Here is a 15,583-nt window from a genome sequence, read left to right on the forward strand (position 1 = left end):
TTAAAACTGTACAATGCACTAGTAAGACCTCATCTTGAATATTGTGTGCAGTTCTGGTCACCTCGCTATAAAAAAGATATTGCTGCTCTAGAAAGAGTGCAAAGAAGAGCGACCAGAATTATTCCGGGTTTAAAAGGCATGTCATATGCAGACAGGCTAAAAGAATTGAATCTGTTCAGTCTTGAGCAATGAAGACTACGTGGCGACCTAATTCAAGCATTCAAAATTCTAAAAGGTATTGACAGTGTCGACCCAAGGGACTTTTTCAGCCTGAAAAAAGAAACAAGGACCAGGGGTCACAAATGGAGATTAGACAAAGGGGCATTCAGAACAGAAAATAGGAGCCACTTTTTTACACAGAGAATTGTGAGGGTCTGGAATCAACTCCCCAGTAATGTTGTTGAAGCTGACACCCTGGGATCCTTCAAGAAGCTGCTTGATGAGATTTTGGGATCAATAAGCAACTAACAACCAAACGAGCAAGATGGGCCGAATGGCCTCCTCTCGTTTGTAAACTTTCTTATGTTCTTATGTTCTTAAACACACACTACAACACAGCCATAGGTTGCTGTTTTAAGTGGTGTTTATTGTAGAATTTACTCTCCAGCTCAGGGCTGACTGCTAAACCCTACCTATGTTCAAGTTGGGCTTGGCTTGCTCAGACTTGTCTACAATGGAGACAGTTCTGTCCATCTAGGCTTGTGCCACATTGTTAGCCCTAACACATTCCTGTAAACCCTAGAGGAAGAAACAAGAAAGCCGGTGTAAGTGCGACGTATTGTTTCAGAACTTCAGAATATTATTCTAAGCTACTGACTGGAAAATGCTGATATTTCCAATGACATTTCACACACATACATTGTCTGTTGCACCTTGCTTCCTGTCAGGTAGTTGCTCTTTAGCATTGTGTGTGTGTGTGTGTGTGTGTGTGTTTGTGTGTGTAGCTGCAGATAATCATTTCCTTTTCATATTTTGCAAGATCTTTTCATTGCTAAACCTGGGTAGATGTAGTGTTGTCAGTTGAGTATACAGGATCTGATTATTTTGGTCTCAAAATTAACCTGTTTTTCTACAGGCCCCCCCGAAAAAAATTCTCCTATTAACATTAATGTGACCGATTAATCAACTAAAGGGCTGATTGCAGATTCTTTTTTTTTTTTTATCAGTATGCACGACTATGAAGAGGTATGTTAAAAATACAGCGAACAAGGGGTGGGGCTTGGCTGGAGATGCAGTTCTTAGTGTCCTTTGCTGTACAGTGCCTTTTAAACCTGTTTAACGCTGAAAAAATAAAATAAAATCAGCACCTGTAAAATAAATAGAGCATGTGAAGATAAATTAAGAACATAAGAACATAAAGTTTACAAACGAGAGGAGGCCATTCGGTCTGTCTGCCCATGTTGCTCGTTTGGTTGTTAGTAGCTTATTGATCCCAGAATCTGATCAAGCAGATTCTTGAGGGATTCCAGGGTGTCGGCTTCAACAACATTACTGGGGAGTTGGTTCTAGACCCTCACAATTCTCTGTAAAAAAGTGCCTCCTATTTTCTGTTCTGAATGCCCCTTTGTCTAGTCTCCATTTGTGACCCCTGGTGCTTGTTTCTTTTTTCAGGTCAAAAAAGTCCCTTGGGTCGACATTGTCAATACCTTTTAGAATTCTGAATGCTTGAATTAGGTCGCTGCGTAGTCTTCTTTGTTCAAGACTGAATAGATTCAATTCTTTTAGCCTGTCTGCATATGACATGCCTTTTAAACCCAGAATAATTCTGGTCGCTCTTCTTTGCAATCTTTCTAGAGCAGAAATATCCTTTTTGTAGCGAGGTGACCAGAACTAAATACAATATTCAAGATGAGGTCTTACTAATGCATTGTACGGTTTTAACATTACTTCCCTTGATTTAAATTCAACACTTTTCACAATGTATCCAAGCATCTTGTTGGCCTTTTTTTATAGCTTCCCCACATTGTCTAGATGAAGACATTTCTGAGTCAACAAAAATGTACATTTTTATTACCTTACACTTTTCTCTATTAAATGTCATTTGCCATGTGTCTGCCCAGTTCTGAATCTTGTCTAGATCATTTTGAATGACCTTTGCTGCTGCAACAGTGTTTGCCACTCCTCCTATTTTTGTGACGTCTGTGAATTTAACAAGTTTGCTTACTATACCAGAATCTAAATCATTAATGTAGATTTGGAATAGCAATAGTACTTTCTATTTTCTACAGGTTAACCACTCCCTAATCCATGTACATGCGTTTCCTTGAATCCCTACTGCGTTCAGTTTGAGAATTCATCTTTTATGCAGGACTTTGTCAAAAGCTTTCTGGAAATCTAAATAAACCAAGTCATATGCTTTGCAATTATCCATTATTGATGTTGAGTCCTCAAAAAAATCATGCAGGTTAGACACGATCTCCCTTTCCTAAAACTATGTTGACTGTCTCCCAGGATACTGTTACCATATAGGTAAGTTTCCATTTTGGATCTTATTATAGTTTCCATAAGTTTGCATATAATAGAAGTCAGGCTTACTGGTCTGTAGTTACCTGGTTCAGTTTTGTTTTCCTTTTTGTGGATCGGTATTACAATTGCAATTTTCCAGTCTGTCGATACAACCCCTGTGTCAAGAGACTGTTGCATGATCTTGGTTAGCGGTTTGTAAATAACTTTTTTTATTTCTTTGAGTACTATTGGGAGGATCTCATCCGGCCCAGGGGATTTGTTTATTTTAAGAGCTCCTAGTCCCTTTAACACTTCTGCCTCTGTTATGCTAAAGTTATTTAAAACTGGATAGGAACTGGATGACATGTGGGGCATGTTGTCCGTATCCTCCTTTGTAAAAACTTGTGAAAAGTAATCATTTAATATATTTGCTATTTTTTTTCTTCATCTATGATTTTGCCATTTGTATCTCTTAGACAATTAAACCTCCTCTTTGAATGTTCTCTTGCTGTTGTAATATTGGAAAAACATTTTGGAATTGGTTTTAACCCCCTTAGCAATATAAAAATATGTTTTAGATCTCCTTTCATAGCACCTTAAATTGGACCTGACGTGCCTGACAAGTGCTGAATAAATGGACCGCTAAGGGTTAATCTCCAAAAAAATGAACGTGTTAATTGCAGAAGTTAACTGCAATTTAAAAACGTTTTTCTCATTGTTTCAAACAATTAAGATGCTATGAAAGGAGATCTAAAACATATTTTTATATTGCTAAGGGGGTTAAAACCAATTCCAAAATGTTTTTCCAATATTACAACAGAAAGAGAACATTCAAAGAGGAGGTTAAACTAATTTATCTGGGCTTTACAATGCTTTCATATGTTTTACCATTCTTTCACATTATAGTCGAGTAACTCTAATGTTTGCAATTGGTCTATTCACTGCTTTTTTATTTTTTAAACTGTGTGAGTAATGGAAAAACACCTTTACTTTCACTATGCTTTTCTGTTGCTTGCTGTGTCTAATGATGACAAAGATTTGAAACAAGTTTTGAAAAACACCTATTTAAAGTCAGGAAATCTAGTTTCTACTTGCTTTTGCTGGAATGCTATCTATTATTAGTATAATATTCAAAATGTGATATACAGGGACAGTATGTATCAGTGTACAATCCATTGAAATGAACTACTTTCCCATGTTGATGATAACATTCTGTGAGAGTCTTTATATAATGTGTGTGCTGCCCATACTGGACATCTGTAAAGAAGTAAGTCTATCCCAGGCAGAGTTTTTTTTCTTTATAAGAGTCGGAGTCCAAAAAATAAAGTGGACATTTTGAAAAGAGCTTTGAATCAGACTTTAGTTATAAGTGTAAAAAGTTGTCAGGATGTTAACAATGAAAAGAAAAATGACAGGTACATTATTTAAACAGCTGTAGCAACACGTGGGTACATGTAACGCTGTATTATTCAGAACCTCGCTGCTTAAGTGTACTAATTGGTCTTGAGTCCTGGCAATGCTGCAGGATGACACACTATACAGCCATTACCACACTGGCTGGCCGGCACCTATCTGTGCACAGCTATCCCTCAGAGATAATCCCACCACAGAAAGCTACCAATAGAGGATCCAGTAGGCTGTCATTATGGTAGCTGTTCTTCTAGTTGAAATATAAAAATATGATTACACCACGTATATACTATGTGGATTTCTATTTGAAATGCCGTATCAGTTTGAAATGCCGCCGCACTTGAATAAACGTCGCACTCAGATATCAGATTTGTAATAGACGCCGTCCTTGAATAAACAGCACTCTCAATAAAGAGAAACATGTACTTTTTTTTCTCTATCCCAGCTCAAATGCAGCACTTAATAAAGAAACGCATACAAAACAGAGTATGGCGAAGCATTCCAAATAGAACAAAATACATTTTATTTAAAATAATACAATTAAACACTGATATTTTACTGTAATGTTTATGGAACCCAAACACACACACACACACACACACACACACACACACTCAAAAATAGGTACATAGCACTGTGTACTGATATTGGTGTGTGTCCTCACCTTGTCAAACACTGATCTAATCAGCAAGCTCAACAGCTTTTAGTTTAAAAGCTAAGTTGTAGGACTTATTCACCATCCTGATCAAGTTGTATCCACGTGAAGTAAACTTCAATATACGCCTCCCTCAAACACCATAAAAAAAGTAGTACTTCTAATTATCGCCACCCTTAAACAAGCACTGCAGCTGTTTTGAGCAATTTAAAATAAACTTTGCTGCATTAATTAAAAGTAATAAACAGTGTTGTGATTGTTGTTTTACAGGATATCATTAACTCTATCTTGACAAGTGGAAGGATAGGCCCCAATATCACGTACTCAGGCTGCTACGGGCTGCGTCTGAAGCATCTGAAATCGGACGAGATCCACTGGCTGCACCCTGACATGACTGTAGGGGATGTGGAGCAGAAGTACGAGCGCCTGCATGTGGAAGCAGAATGGAGGTAGGTGTCTGTGCTGCCTCTCCTCTCTGTGCTGCCTCTCCTGCCACTTAAACATAATTCACTTGAGATTCACAGAACACTATGATATGGGGGTTGGTTTTCTCTGAGCATGTATTTGCATATGTTGTAGCAATAGAAATTTGAACACATTTATTCTTGGCAAATGTGGCCTTGACTTATGATAAGCATTTCAAGAAAGACGAATATTTCCAAAACCATGTCATGTAGTAAAAACGTTTTTTTGCCACCCCCCCCCCCCCCCCCCCCCCCCCCCCCCCCCCAGGTTAAAATAGGGCCCCTGCACAAGTTTACAAATTAACATGGTTTTGAAATTGTTTGTTTTAATGTAACAATTTGTTACACTTATTGACTGACCACTGGAGCAAAATGTGTAGATAACTTAATCACTCAGAGTAGTGCGTCACCTATTGTCACAACCCAGTCCTGCACATATTTTCATATAAGTTGTTGCTGTGGGACTATGTGCAGTACTGGGCTGTGCCAATAGGAGGAGCACTACTCGGAGTGATTAAGTTATCTACACATTTTGCTCCATAGGCATAGGCTCCATCTTTTAGGGTCCAAGCTATTTTCACCAGTTTTTTTTACTGTTAGATTTGTTGCTATAACTCTTTAACTATAAAGGTTACAGGTACATATACATGAATTGAATGTGCACACGCTAGGCTTCCATAAAACAAAATTTAAGTAGTCTGAAACTCGCCCTGTTTAATACAGATAACAAAAACCACAGAAAAAGAGAGACACTTTAAAAGAAAAAAAAAACAACATTATTTATTGCTTGTAAAACATATTTTACCAAAGCCAGCTCAGAACTGGGGCCAATGAAACTTCAATATGTAGGAACATTTTTTTGGAACAAATTGGATAAAAAATAAAGGAATTATGGCCATATATACAAAAAGGACCAACAACAAAAAAACAAAACAAAAAAAAACGATTAACTGAAAACGTGCAAAAGAAAACAAAAAGAAAAAAGAAACAAAAACCCAGTCAAATTATTCATCCCAGGCACCCTGGTTATGTGGCACAAGATGGGTCTGTTCACTGTGGCTTGATTGGCCAGCTTGAAGATGACCAGGGCAACATAAACCTAAACAGCTCTGGTCTCGAACATCTGATCCACAAACACGAAAAACAAATACATATTTATCGGACAATAGGTCCTTTTGCCTTTGATGTTGCAATTTCTCTTATTTTTTAAAGGTTTTGAGTGAAAATGTTTGTTTACTGCACCGAGTAGGTCTGTCTTCAGCGCAGCAGTAACATTCCAAAACACTCGTATTCAAGGCTATCTCCTAACATGGTCATCTACCGGAAATAAACAAATGAGACCTTGTTTTAAAGACTCTAAATGATGCAGTGTTTAAGAAGTATTGATGAACAAATGTGTTTACATGATACATTATCTGCACATTTTGGTCCAGCAGGTCAGTCAATACATGCATCAGGATTTTACTGACCTAGTAGTATTCTCCTGTTTCTGTTCCAAACATAGTGACCACGTTTCACTGGTTATTCCTAGAGTCAACAAAAGCAACATGGGAGGTAGGGCTTTTTAAATATCTTGCTGCTGCAACAGGAACTGCAATTGGAAGTAACCATGCTTCCCGTGAGTATTGTGGGAACTGTATTTTTCCCCCACCATGGGGACTACACTCTGGCCTATTTTGTTCCAGGTACGACTTGAGAATCCGGTACATCCCAGATAATTACGCTGAGAAATTCAAGGCAGACAGAACCACCTTAATCTACTTCTATCTGCAGGTTAGTCAATGCTGAGGTAGCCAAGGGTTATGGGGCAATTTGTTTCTAGTTTTCTGAATTCTACACAATAGGGTTCAGCTTGATAAAGTAACTTCTTAAACAGGTAGCCTGTATGATTTTTGTACCTACCAAAAAATGTTTATCACCTTTTGTTATTTAGTTTTGGTGAGTCAAAAGAGGTGTTTGGCTTAAAGATTACATTTGTGAGTGGGTTGCAGCCATGATAATCAAATTAGACATTTTACCCCCATATTTGTAAATATGTATAAAAAGAATCACTTAGGGAAAAGTTTATTAACAAAGAAAATGATGCATCCTGGATGTAGGTCTATTCACTGTACTGGTGCTAACTCTTGGTATTGAAAGAGCCACCAGCCTAATGATAAAGAGGAGTTTTTATGACCACAGGGGTGTGAAGCTGTAATTTCTGCCCCCTGTGCTCACTTTAATTGTAAATAGGTATAGATTTTCCATTTACTAACTGAGAGTGGCTACAGTTGCAGTGGTCATTTCTAAAACCCTCATTTCAGAAATGTAACTTCTTTCAGTGGATGAAAAGGATATTAGTTCATAAGCAGAAACAGCAAAAGAGAATGATAGAGAACACACAAAATGGGATATTAAAGAGGTGAGAAATGAAGTATTAAGAAAATGTAGATGGTATAAAATATCCCTTTAATGTAATAGCTGTATGTCCTGTATGCTTTGGTGAGTCAGAAGGATGAACATGGCGCTATAGGCTGACAATTCTGCTTTGTTTGCGAGCCAAAAAAAGGAAACACTGGCTCACCAAAAGTTGCTGCAATTTTCAACAGAAAAAGTAAAAACAATGATGCTATTGTCACACTTTCTGAGATGGAACCTTTTTTTAAAGTTTTATTTTACCTTTTAAATGACATCTGTTTTCAAACTGCATGTCTCTTATATTGGGACTGTCCCTTATAAAAGTTTCCCGTAGTAAAGGCATAGCACAGTGTAGTAAAGCACAGTGAAAGCATGGTAAAGTATAGGCAAGCATTGTAAAGACAGGAGAGGTGTGGTAAAGCATATTAAAAAAAATCAAAGCAAACTATGATAAATTCTTAGTACTACCATGGGAAAAGCATGACACAACTATTTTTAGGGATGTAACTTTAAAAAGGGGCATTGTTAACACAATAAAGGAAATTGGAACATCTAGGATAACGTTCTTTCTGAACTCTAAATGAATAAATGGGGAGCAGGGGTATGAACTGAGCTTTCTTCTACCTGCGCAGGTCCGCTCCGACTACATGCAGTACTGCGCTAGCAAAGTAAGTGATGGGATGGCTTTGCAGTTGGGCTGCCTGGAGATCAGGTAAGACTCATGGTTTCAGCATTCAGAGGTCTAGTCAGCAGAACGGTGGAACCCTCACCTACATTGCAGTATGTGAACTGTTTTTTTTTTTGTTTTTTTTCTCAAAACAGGAGATTTTGCAAAGACATGAATCAAAATGCTCTGGAGAAGAAATCGAACTTTGAACTCCTGGAGTAAGTGCTGTGCTTTTGCTACCTGATGTTTCTGGCTTGTCTATCCAGCGCTCCAGATAAGGTTTTGGGTCTGGGAGTAACATACCCTCTAATTATAACTCTGAGAGAGTAAAATCAGGGGATAAAATGCGACATTACCTTGAAGTCATGAGTAGTCTCAATGAAATACTGTACAATCTTTAATGCTAATGAGGTATGCATTAAAAGAGAGCCTTCCATTTAACTGCAATGTTACTTTGAGCTACTGTGTAATCAAGCGTGTGTTCTACAAGGCTCTATCGGCTCAGTGCATTTTTTTTGAGGTATCACACTGACATTCAGTGGACATGTTAAAACTTCAATATAAAGCCATACAGATAAATAAAATAAGGAAATCCATTAATAAGTTATAAAACAGTTTATTTAATATTATAGGCACTTTTTTTTAGTGGTTGCCTCTGACGATGGTTCCAGTTGGATTTATAGCTGGACTGGGGTGTTTATGCTTCAACGTGTGTAGCTTCGATTTTTTCTTATTCTCACTATAATTGGCGGCAAAGACAATAGGACAAGATCATTTATGCATAAACTTGTATCAAGTAAAAGCACAATTTGACACCAAAACTAGCAAAAGATGCTGTTTTAAAGGCTAGATCCTACAAAAGTTTTGAGAACTCCAGCCCAATACCCTCTTCTGCTTAGCAGCTGTCAATGCACTTTGCTGGCACCTGAAATCGTTTGCATTGTCATCTGATATACATATACCAATCTATGTAGTTGCAGTGCAGATCTAACAGTAATACTGAGTCTCCTATTATAATATAAAAAGGCATAATTAGGGTTCTTTAAAGACCATTTTGGGATTTCACTAGTACAGGGTTAGCACCATTTATCACCATGTCTAGGGTTAATTACTGTAGACAAGCTGTGTGAAGTAATGTACATGTCTTATCATGTTTAATATTGTAAGGCATAGATACTAATTATTTATCACTGTTTATCTTCACTCTTATTTAAAATGACTGTTTACAGTGCATATTTGAAGTTAGCACACACATTTTAGTTAAAGTACTATGTTATATCTTGTACATTTCTATAATATTATTACACTTTCTCTGGCAATCTCTATTGTTGTTTTTGCTTAGCCCATTACGTTATTATTGGCTTATTGTCAACCACAGAGTACGCATCTGAAGATACTTTCTGAAATTTGGTTAAATGACAACTAAGGGTGTGCAGCTGTCATTTTTGTATCAATTTGAAACTTAGATTATGTATAGAGATTTTCTATTTACTTCATATCTGTTGCCATTGCTGCAGAGGGGTCGACATTATAGCTGCACACCCCATGTATTTTGCAAAAAGTCCCTTTATCTTTCATCAATGCCATCTTTTTTATTTCAGGAAAGATGTGGGTCTTGATCTCTTCTTTCCCAAACAGTTGCAGGACGGTTATAAGGTAACCTAAAGTTACAACATGTTCACAGTTAAGATCTCCACAGCTGCAGTGCTGAGATTTTAAGATTAAGAGAGTGGTGGTTTTCTTGTGTAAAACATGCACACATGCTAGACAGTCCTAAAACAGTACTTTAAGTTTTGTGAACAGGGCTCCAATGTGTATACTTTCATATGGGGAATCATGAGAGCTATGAAGTGAATGGTAAGGCAGAAGAGTATTTCTACTGGAATTGTTTCACTGGGACAGGAGAACAATATAAGAAGTAAGTGAGTGGCATACAAATTTATGAATTTCAACTAGAAATACAATCTTGGCAGCAATATGGAATAATCTTAAAGTACGCTTAATGTCCTGCCCAAAATATATTTTCATTGATATGTAACTGGGAGATGCATCTAACAATCCAGTGAAATTTCATTCTGAACATGAGCTGTATTGCAGATTTCCTGTATAGATGGCTCAGTGGTTTCTCTGTGTTTTGTAGGCCAAGCAGTTTCGGAAGATGATCCAGCAAACCTTCCAGCAGTATTCCACCCTTAACGAGGAGCAGTGCATCATGAAGTTCTTTGATACTTTCAGCAACTTCTCAAACTTCGATGAGGAGGTCTACCCCTGTGAACTGGCTGTGAGACTCATGAGACCTCCTCTCCCTCTCTCTCTCCTCTCTCTCTCTCTCTCTCTCTCTCTCTCACACACACACACACCGTCTGTTGTATTTTCTGAATGCTTATGAAATGCTATGGAAAGACCCACTGTAAGAGTGTGCAGAATATTCAAGACCTTCATGGGGTGGATATCTGTCAGATAGGCAGGATGTTTGTGTTGCTACATCCTGTTAGCTTTATTAACACGATCACTCTTGCGAAAGATCAGAAGATCTTCAAAAGAAAAAAAAGTGTGTGTAGGGTGGAGGGCACTCATAGTGCTCATGAGATGTGTGAAATTGATTTTAAACCCTTGGTTAGTTATTTACAGAGGTGCATGTGTCAAATTAAAATAAAGGTAGTCCATCCATAAAGCCTATAGAAATGTGGATATAATGGCACATGATGATCTTTTATTTTTTATAGCAAGGATGGAGTATTGCAGTGGACCTGGTCATTGGTTCCAAAGGGATTCGCCAGCGGTCTAGCAAAGAGGCCAATGTGAGTACAGGACATCCAGTGACTCAATATTTTTTCAACCACCTCTACTGGTTTGTGGTGCTGGTGGAGGTGGGATATTTGTTGCATGTTTTTTCCCACCTAAACTATTTACTTAATAATTATCTTGGTATACCTGAATAGAATCGTCCCATTTTCAAGCAGAAGCAAATTATTTTAACGAGGAAGTCGTCTCACTCAAGACGTTGTCTCCATTTATTAACCCGACTTAATATCTTGGTATCCTTGAATTGATAATGTACCCCTCTTCAGAAGTAGGCCAGATACTTGTATTAGTGCAATGGCACCCCTATGTTAGCCTCTTCGTACTAATAGGCATACTTTTTTTTGTGATGGGATTTGGAACAATGAATGAAATTAATTGAATTTCTTCTTGCTTTTTAATAACAACGTTTATAATGAGATGCCCGTGTACATGACACGCACTGTTTTTTGTGAAGCGTCCACACATTTCTCAGCATAGCGATTATTGTTGAATATTGACTGTCGGATTTTCGATCAGGAAATCGGTTTATGAATGCACCTCTATTGTTAGTTTTATTTTTACACTGTTGTCATTTATTAATGTATCACTTTCAACCCTAGCATTTGTAAAAAGTATTTTCTTTGGACTAATGTATTTGTTGGTAATCGTAGTAATTCATTATTATGACACTGAAACAAGAAAATATGAAATATCCCCTTTGTCTTTATTTCCCAGCCAACATGTTTAGCGGAGTTCCAACAGATTAAAAGCATTAAGTGTTTCACACTGGAGGAAGGGAAGACCATGGTTCACCTGAACATAGCTGGAGCCAGACAGGTAAACTAACTTCATATCACAGCATGATGCTAATAAAATGAACTCTGGTAACGGTCTACCATTTCAGTGGTAATTCCCTGTTTGTATTTACTGTAAATGAAGTGATCATCCGTCATAAACTCCCAAGCGTCTTGTTCTGATTCTGTGAACTGGCACCCATTGTAAATAAAGGGTGACCTGAGTGAGAAGTATCAGCAAGTTTGTGTGCTGTAAAGGGCTTTAGGGAGAGGTTTGTGTGTGTGAGACAGAGATAGCATATTCTAAAAAACAGTTTTCGTGGTGATTGGGTCATCCTCTTTTTGCTTTTTTTTTAAGGTGCGATTTTCAACAGTAGCAATCAACAGTTTAGAACAGTTATGATTTTTTAAACTGTGTGTGTGTATATAAAAACAAGTTATTGCCAAAACAGTATTAGGCTTTTGTTTGTAGGCTAGTATACTTTGCTGTACTTTTATGTGTGTGTGTGTGTGTTAAAAATGATAAGAAATATTTAACAAGTGTTGTGTTTTTTAATTAAACAAACCCTAGCAAAGAAATTTGAAGAAAAAAAAAACATAGCAAAGAAATAAATAACATTGAAACAGCATTTTTATTATATTTAAAACACTAAAGTGAGGAAAATATCAGACAAATGATACTGTAAACTGAACATGTAGGCAAGCTGTGGGAAATAGCAAACCACCAAGGTATAGTGTGTACACGTATTGCTTATATAAACTAAACCAGGGTGTAGTACTATGGGTATGGTGTGCATGTTCCACTGTCTTATTGTTTTTACAGCCCTTGTCCATTAAGACCTCCTCCTTGACAATAGCAGAGAACATGGTTGACTTGATTGACGGTTACTGTCGGTTACAGAATGGAGAGGATAGCTCCCTGATTGTCAGACAGAATAAAGGTAAGAGATTCCTAGAGCAGCGATTCCCACCAGTGCTAGGCTTGCCTTCTGAACGCAATGCCTGCCATTCTGAATCCAACACCAAACTGTTTATTTTTTCTGACGGTTCTCACAGATTTCGCTATTTCTATGAAATGTAAACATTACCTTGTAATATGTGGTTCTCTGTGAAAATCACTTAAAAATAAATGTAGCAAGCACACTACCTATTACACTGCAATTAGGAACCTGGCAGTTGGTTTACTGTAGTTTGCTTCCAGTAAATGATTAAACACACTGTATAGAGCTTCAACAAAAAAGACAGCTGTATTAAAGATTGGAAATATTTCTGCTAAAGATTGTTCTTTTAGTACAAGAAGAGGACATTTCATGTGTCTCTTGTTATTTTTATATATATTTTTTTTAATTGTTTGATAATTCATTGAATGTCTTTACAAGGTTGGCTGTTTTTTAGGTAAGCATTTACCTGTAAATATTTAGGTAAATTTGTTGTATAGAGAAAATGATCAATTTTGAATGTGACAACACTGTTTTTCTGTTTTAGTAAATTTTAGTAAATATTATGTTTAATTGTGAAATATCTTGAAATACTTATTTTTAGACCATGAAATAGCCGTAGTCACAACCATGAAAGTCTGGGCTAAAAATGGCGACGGGCAAGATGGATACAGCACAATGGCATTGTCAAGTATTTAGAGATGCTGAAGTCCAGACATTTCCCCCCCCACATTATGTACTGTGTTTCAAAGGTGGTCGCTGTGGAGGGAGGGTGGTGTGCAGCTTCCAGGGCTATGTCATTACTGTATATGGAGAGTGAGTGTGATCCTGTTTTGACTAACTCTTGATTTAGAAAAGCCGTCACTGAGCGTAAGTCTTCTGAATGATGCCCTCTGTTACACAAGGCTGTATACCGTAGAGGCAAAAGCAGCAGGACACCATTAATTGAAATGCATATTATCTACAGTTGTGGTCAAGATACTGTAGTATACTGTAGTGTACTATTGTACAGTATAAATAAAATACAGTTGAATATCAGTAGTTCAAATCATGGGCTACCATTAAATACATGCTAAATACAGACTACAGTATGTTACATTCTGTGTGAAAAGATCACTGGCAGCCCATTTGATTATTTGCATTCTGTGTCTAACACAGAGATAACATACAGTAAGAGGAGAACTTAATCACATGTTTTGCTCAGGGTTTTATTCACCAAAGTTGTGAAACAGGCAATTAAATCATTAGCTGCTCACCCTTCTGGAATGCAGCCAGTCTGTACAATCCCTTATTCCAGGGGCTGCAAGATACATTGTGAAATCATTTGTGGTGTCTGTGACTGGTCACCTTAAAGAAACAGACGCCCTCGCTGTCAACCATGCTGATCACTCTAAAACGCGTTAACTAATTCATTCAAATGGACTTATTGTACTAAACTTTAAAAATGTTTTAAAATTATCAGAAACATATTCTTCTAGGCTAGAAGATACAGTTTCAGCATATATACTGACCACTGCATTTCTTGGAATCATGTTTAAAAACTGTTGTGGGTTTTCAGATCACCCTGCTTAAGTTTCTAGTGCACACACACACACACACACACTGAGCAGCATCAAAAGCGACTAGACATCTGCTAACAGGAAACCGCAATAAGAGAAGTGAAAATATTACTAACATGATAGCAGGGGCATCAATTGACAATCTGTAGAAAGGATTTCTCAGATTAAGACTGAAAACTGCTCTTGCTCAAGGCCAGAAGAGAAAGCCAACGGCCATCTGTATTATATATTGTAACTATAAACATACAATGCCTCTAGTTGCTGGACACATTTCAAACAAGTTATAATTTGAGATCTATAAACAAGAACGTTGTTATAGGATTAGACATTGGACCAGTAATTAATGATTTCAAAATGTGTTCTTGCCTCTCGTTAGCAGCACAGCAACGTCACAGGCCCTGCGTTACTTTCATGCTCATCATTTTGTTTTCCAGACTAGTGAAGCCCATTGTTCCTACCTCACCACTAGTTCACTTCCTGTGTTACAAGTAAAATGACCCCATTGGAGCCTATTGGAAACTTTGTGGGGCTGTATTGAATTGCATGTAACACAGAGAACGAGATAGAGGAAACCAAGTACTTCTATCAGACCCATAATAAGAGACTCAGTATACCATTTGAAATTGTTGACTAGCTGAAGTAACTTAAAAAAATGATGGTGATTAAGTAGATTCAAGAAAATGTCCTTTTCTTCAATGAGTTGTTCGGTTTATTGAAGTATGCAGGGAGTCTGGTCCCAGGTACAGGACAAACAGAATACTCAACATTACAATGTTTGCATGACATTAAATACCCTTCTGTATAGATGGTCCACCTCCCCTTTCTCTGACACTTAACCAATGGTCAAGGTAATTTAATTTATTGTGTGAGTGTTAATGTATGTGTGTCTGTGTGTGTAGTCTAGTGTGACAACCTCTGAACTCAGTGCATTCTTCACACTCCTGGAGACAAAAGGTCCATACATCTGCCTTTTGTTGTCTCCTTGCGACCCCCTTTGATGCCAGTGGGATTATCTCTTTTGATCTCTCTGAAGTCTTTAGAGCATGTTCCCTTCTAGTCCATAGCATTGTTATCTCGTTAGCTTGCAGTCATTGTTGGGCAAGAGTTTGTAGACGCAACGTCTCTATCAATGGTTTGCAGTACATGCAATTTGAACCAAACAGTCTGCTATCTGCAATATTAGTCTCTTTTCAGAAAAGAACACCAGTATAGCTCTGCCAGTCCACATGCGTAGCAAACCCCTAATCAATTCTCGATCCATGTTTTCCAACACTAGCAGATAGCTGGTTTCTGTTATTATCCCGCACTGAGGATGAAGGAAACAAAGGGGACATACTATAGTTGAAGTGATATAGAAGAAATGGAACCCCCCCCCAAAAAAGATAATGTAAACACACACTGTCAACATCCTGGGCTGTATGCACGGGATGCCACCTCCACTGTGTATTCTTTTGTATTAAGAAGTGCGCG

General features: G+C 37.6%; 1 protein-coding gene across 4 annotated transcripts in view; it reads left to right on the forward strand.

The window, feature by feature from the left end:
- ptk2ba (protein tyrosine kinase 2 beta, a) overlaps window positions 1-15,583 on the forward strand; it is a 52,928-nt gene that overhangs the window by 17,702 nt on the left and 19,643 nt on the right. For 3 of the 4 annotated variants that reach the window (XR_005950495.1, XM_041253200.1, XM_041253202.1), the window contains exons 3-11: window positions 4,781-4,959; window positions 6,660-6,747; window positions 8,004-8,083; window positions 8,194-8,256; window positions 9,640-9,694; window positions 10,179-10,319; window positions 10,765-10,839; window positions 11,558-11,659; window positions 12,440-12,557. Coding sequence is in view for 3 of the 4 variants with exons in the window: in XM_041253200.1 (XP_041109134.1) it covers window positions 4,781-4,959; window positions 6,660-6,747; window positions 8,004-8,083; window positions 8,194-8,256; window positions 9,640-9,694; window positions 10,179-10,319; window positions 10,765-10,839; window positions 11,558-11,659; window positions 12,440-12,557 (901 nt within the window). In the remaining variant the exon portion in view is untranslated. The remainder of the gene's footprint in view (window positions 1-4,780; window positions 4,960-6,659; window positions 6,748-8,003; window positions 8,084-8,193; window positions 8,257-9,639; window positions 9,695-10,178; window positions 10,320-10,764; window positions 10,840-11,557; window positions 11,660-12,439; window positions 12,558-15,583) is intronic. The other variant, XM_041253203.1, reaches the window with a different exon arrangement.

This window comes from Polyodon spathula, chromosome 6 (genome assembly GCF_017654505.1).
Source record: "Polyodon spathula isolate WHYD16114869_AA chromosome 6, ASM1765450v1, whole genome shotgun sequence".
In the NCBI taxonomy this organism is placed as follows: domain Eukaryota; kingdom Metazoa; phylum Chordata; class Actinopteri; order Acipenseriformes; family Polyodontidae; genus Polyodon; species Polyodon spathula.